Here is a 4465-nt window from a genome sequence, read left to right as displayed (position 1 = left end):
TTAAAATCTGTTTTGATTCCATCGTCGTGTTTTTTCATCCCACTGGAATTGTCCATTTCTTAGTTTTGCCATTTAATTCAGAGTTATTGTTACTGTCATTGTTAGTAGTGCGTGCTTTTATGCAGCAGAAGGTGATGTCCATTTGTCTGCGTTGGTAATGTGATTTCCAGCTCCAGGAGCAAGCTCTGAAAACAAAGCAGGGGGGAGGTAGTTTTTTTTCCTCCATTTTACCCTGCCTGCTCACCATTTCACCTACAGTATGTAGATGCTTTGGGACACCTCAGTCCTTCCTGCATAACCCCGGTCCACATGTCTGCTCTGTTGCCTGTGGAAGTTCAGACGTGCACAGAGAAGTTGGTGCTTCTTATCCTTGGGGGGAGAAATATTTGAGCCTTACGGCAATGCTGCAAAACCTTCCTAAGAGATGGGCTGAGTTTCTGTGGATTAGTCAAAGTACAACCCCACAGAGAAGAACAAAGAATTTGCCCTTCTGCAACCTGTGCAGAACCGATGAGGAGGGCAAGGTGCTGACTCCTGCCAGCTTCTATGAGTGGAGACAGCTGCCCACACTGTGTCAGGCTTGGCCAACTCTGGACCACTGCTGAGTATTTTGATGCATGTGACAGCATTCTTTGTGCTGGGGCATCATCTGGTTTGTTTGGCTTCTCTGAACCACGAAGGCCTTTGAACATCAAAAGAAGACATCATCTGGAGATGGATGGGAGCTTTTCTTTCAGGCCCCTGTGCAATCACTGACAAGTCATATCATAAAATCGTAGAATCATAGAATGTGTTGGGTTGGAAAGGAACTTTAAAGGTCACCTAGTCCACCCCACCCCCCCCGCCTTGTCTCCCTTCTGCTCTGATAAGAAACAAGCTGATCTCCTAACATGAGAGGGAGAGAAAGGGACAGCGTAGGAAGTGATTCACCTGACTTTTATGCAGAAATCTGTGATTTTGAGGTGTATTTTATCAGGACAGGACCAAAGCATTCTGTGTCTTGCCAGATATTTCGTAGTAAGAAGGGTGATGGCAGCAAGCAGGTCTGTGCCCTGCACTCCCAGGGTCTCTGAGTTGCCTAGAGCTGGAACCATCCAGCAGGACAGAGATCTTGAAAATGCAAACTTATCCTTTCCCCAAACATGGAGCCGATCTACAGTAGCTCATCTCAGCAAGTGCTGCAACAGAAATAGCTGCCATGGAGCCCACCAGTGCTCTTCCCTCGGGCTGGTCCCCTTTCTGCCTAGTGCATCTAATTCTGCCTTCTGTGCTGTACAGAAATAGCTCAGGCCCAGAAAGCAGCCAAAACTGAGCATCTTAATTGCTGGCCAGGCTGAAAGGAAGGAAAGCCCAGCAGCAAAGTTGGAGTCCCATTGCCAGTGCTGAGCTACTCCCTGAGGAACCTTGTGGGCAGCATTTCTTGGGGAGTGGGAATAATAACCAATGCTAGCTTTGAAAGTACACTTTTGCACTGGTTCAGTAAATTTCTTAGGGGTATGACACAAAGGTCAGCAAGTACAGAGCTGTGTTAGTCATGTAGCTGTTGTGCTGCTGAACAAAATGGAAGTGCCTAGATAGCTGAAAGAGATAGAGAGGTTAGTATGTCCTTACGATATGTACAATTGCTAAATAGGCATGTACTGGTGATAAGATAGGCTCACTGGTGATAAGATAGGTTGGAATGTGATAAATCAGCATTGGTGATACAATGGAGTATTACACAGTGTTGCTCGGACATGATTATCAATAGTTTATCATGCCTCATGTTATTGCTGTGAGTGCTTAGTTAGAAGATGAATTCATCCTTTCCCCTTGCAAAATGAGGAGTGCAAGAATCAGAAGAGCTTGAAGACTGAGATAAAACAGGGAAACAGGCAAGAGAAGAGGAGGAGGTAAGGAGACATGAGCAAGAAAAGAGAAAGTTTGAGGGAGTTTATGGCAGAGAAGAATCAGCCGTAGAGTACTGAGCTCTGAGTCCCTGCTGTCTACAGCCTCTGCCTTTACCTTATCAGTAACCCAGCTCTTGCTCCGATACCCAGTGCCTCTATGATCAAGGGTATCGAGGGGAAGGGGACAATCTCTGCTCAGCGGTGTCCAGCAACAGAACAAGGAATGATGGGTTGAAGTTAGAACATTGGAAGTTCCAGCTCAACTTGAGGAGGAACTTGTTGGCTGTGCGGGTGCCGGAGCCCTGGCCCAGGCTGCCCAGAGAGTGTATGGAGTCTCCTTGGGACCTACTCCCTTCATCATCCTCGAAGCTCTCCGTTGGAGAGGTTCAAGGATGATGAAGGGACTTGAACATCTGCCCAGAGAGGGTGTGGAGTCTCCTGCTCTGGAGACTTTCCAACCCGCCTGGACACGTTCCTGTGGGGCTGCCCTGGGTGACCCTGCTCTGGCAGGGGGTGGCACTGGATCATCTCTAGAGGTTCCTTCCAACCCCAACATTCTGTGGTTCTATGAGTCTATAAACCCTCGCCCCTTACTTTTCTGGCATAATCTCAAGGGATTTACATCTTATCTGTTGGGGTGTGGGCATGCATGTCTCCTTGAAATCGTCTCCAGCTAAACCAGAAGCTCCTCTGGGATTATGACTTCTCTGGTACTTTCCTTTGCTATTTGAAAAAAAACACCGGCAACCAGTTAGCTGAGAATTTAATATGAGAAATCATTTCAAAACAGAAAATGGATTTGTTTTGAAAGAATAGTGTAAACAAAATGTTTTGGCAGTGGTTTTCAAGTAGAAATCACATCGATCCCAGCAAAATAGCTGCTCTCTCTGGCAGGAAAATCTGACATAGGGGATCATTCTTTTTTTTCCCCCTGTCTCTGCTACTAACTCATGGAACAAAAAGGCACTTTCTCCTTTGGTATTTCTGTTTTCCCCTCTACTGGTAGGGTAATATGTCCATAGTTCTCAATCGTACAGAACAAGATAATGGGATTGAGACAGAAAATGTTTTAGTGTGTATAGTTGGTGTCACTGGAGGCTGCAGTCTAAACAAGGCATAAATACTTCTGTTTTTCATCAGACATGTTTTCTGACTGCTTAAACAAGCTGTGCTGAGAGGTTAATTTAGGCCTCCTACCTGAAAGCTCCTCAGGAACTGTTGTTTTCAGATCAAATGCACCACCCATTAAGGTTTTAGATAAGGGCTGGCCTGGCCTGCAGCTGTTTATTCTACCTCTGGGACAAGGTACTCTGAGCTGGTGCATGGCTTTCAGACACCAGAAGATGGTGAGAGATAAGCTTCTCTATTCACTGTATCTCAGGGCTCTGATCTTCTGCTTCCCAGCCTTCACAACCACTCTGCTCTCTGCAGCAGTGCAGACCACAGCCCCCCAGCACGGGCAATCGTGGCAACTGGGGCTGGGGGAGCACCAGTACGAGCCTTGGCAGGTCTGCTTCCACAGTGGACTTAGCCGAGCAGCTGCAAGAAAGCTGGGAGAAAGGTCCACCTCTGGAGTGAAGCCAGGCTGGTGACTCTGCAGGGTTACAAAGAACATGAAGGAAGGAAGCCCTGGCTTAGTGGAAGGAAATTATAATTATTTTCTTGTCACCTTGAAACAGTTGCAAACAATTACAGTAGTTCAATAGTCTGAGTCTGTTAGAAAATATAGAATATTTTATTTACAGGCTGACCAGATGCTTATATAAGCCAGATGCTTATTCCATTAGCACAGAGGGGCCTGGTGAGATCCAGGAGGCGCGCACTGGGGCCTGGGGGTTTAGTTGTTTCAGGAGCCATAAGTAGCTTGGAGGGCTGTGGCAGTGCAGGGTGGGTGTACAAGGTGCTCTGTGCTGAACGGACTCGTGGCAGCACCCCGAGATGTAAGAAATGCGGCTGGCAGGGAGGATGAAGCAGTAGCACGGTGCTGCTCTGCTTCTCTGCTCCTCCTGGGGACGAGCAGCACGCCGGCTTCTCGCCCTGCGCCTTGGGACTCGATGGCTGCCTGCCCTGCGTCACAGCCCCTGCAAACCTCACCAGAACTGTGTACTTGGTGGCTTCCTGGGAAAGAATTGATTTTTAAGAGATCTGGGAAAAAATGGGTCTGCTGGAGCCAGCTCCTTGGTGATCCTGCTAGGCATTAAGCTCTGAGGTCTTGGGATAGTTTTGGAAGGGGGTAAGAAGGAACTATAATAGTGCCTGTACTGTCCTGTGCTGGGTCAGGCTGCAGATGTTTGGTGACGTGAGGCACGGCTGAGTGCCCTTGTCCGCTGACAGCATTGTCGCCCAGGTTCCTAGTTCTGGAACTACTTGAGAAACAAAACTGGCATTTGAGAGATTAAAGCAGAGATTCACAAAGAGCCTTTCCAGGTCCCTTGCAGGAAGGATGTGTGTTGAAGAACAGAGAAGGGAACTCAAGGAAGAGTTGCTTTTGGCTTGTCCTCTGACTCTGGCCCGTTTTCTGTCTTGGTAGCAATACTGTAGTAGTAGGACCGAATTATGTTTTCCACGGTAAAAAA

General features: G+C 47.6%; 1 protein-coding gene across 1 annotated transcript in view; it reads right to left on the bottom strand.

The window, feature by feature from the left end:
- Positions 1-4360: 4360 nt before the first annotated feature.
- LOC104272432 (tyrosine-protein kinase ZAP-70-like) overlaps positions 4361-4465 on the bottom strand; it is an 11408-nt gene continuing 11303 nt past the window's right edge. The window contains 1 exon segment of the mRNA XM_009867421.1: positions 4361-4465. This exon segment is cut by the window's right edge and continues 30 nt beyond it. Within this exon segment, the coding sequence (XP_009865723.1) occupies positions 4361-4465 (105 nt within the window).

This window comes from Apaloderma vittatum, unplaced genomic scaffold, assembly GCF_000703405.1.
Source record: "Apaloderma vittatum isolate BGI_N311 unplaced genomic scaffold, ASM70340v1 scaffold6874, whole genome shotgun sequence".
Taxonomy (NCBI): Eukaryota; Metazoa; Chordata; class Aves; order Trogoniformes; family Trogonidae; genus Apaloderma; species Apaloderma vittatum.
Note: the sequence above shows the minus strand (reverse complement) of the source record. Positions and strands in the feature narration are given on the sequence as shown.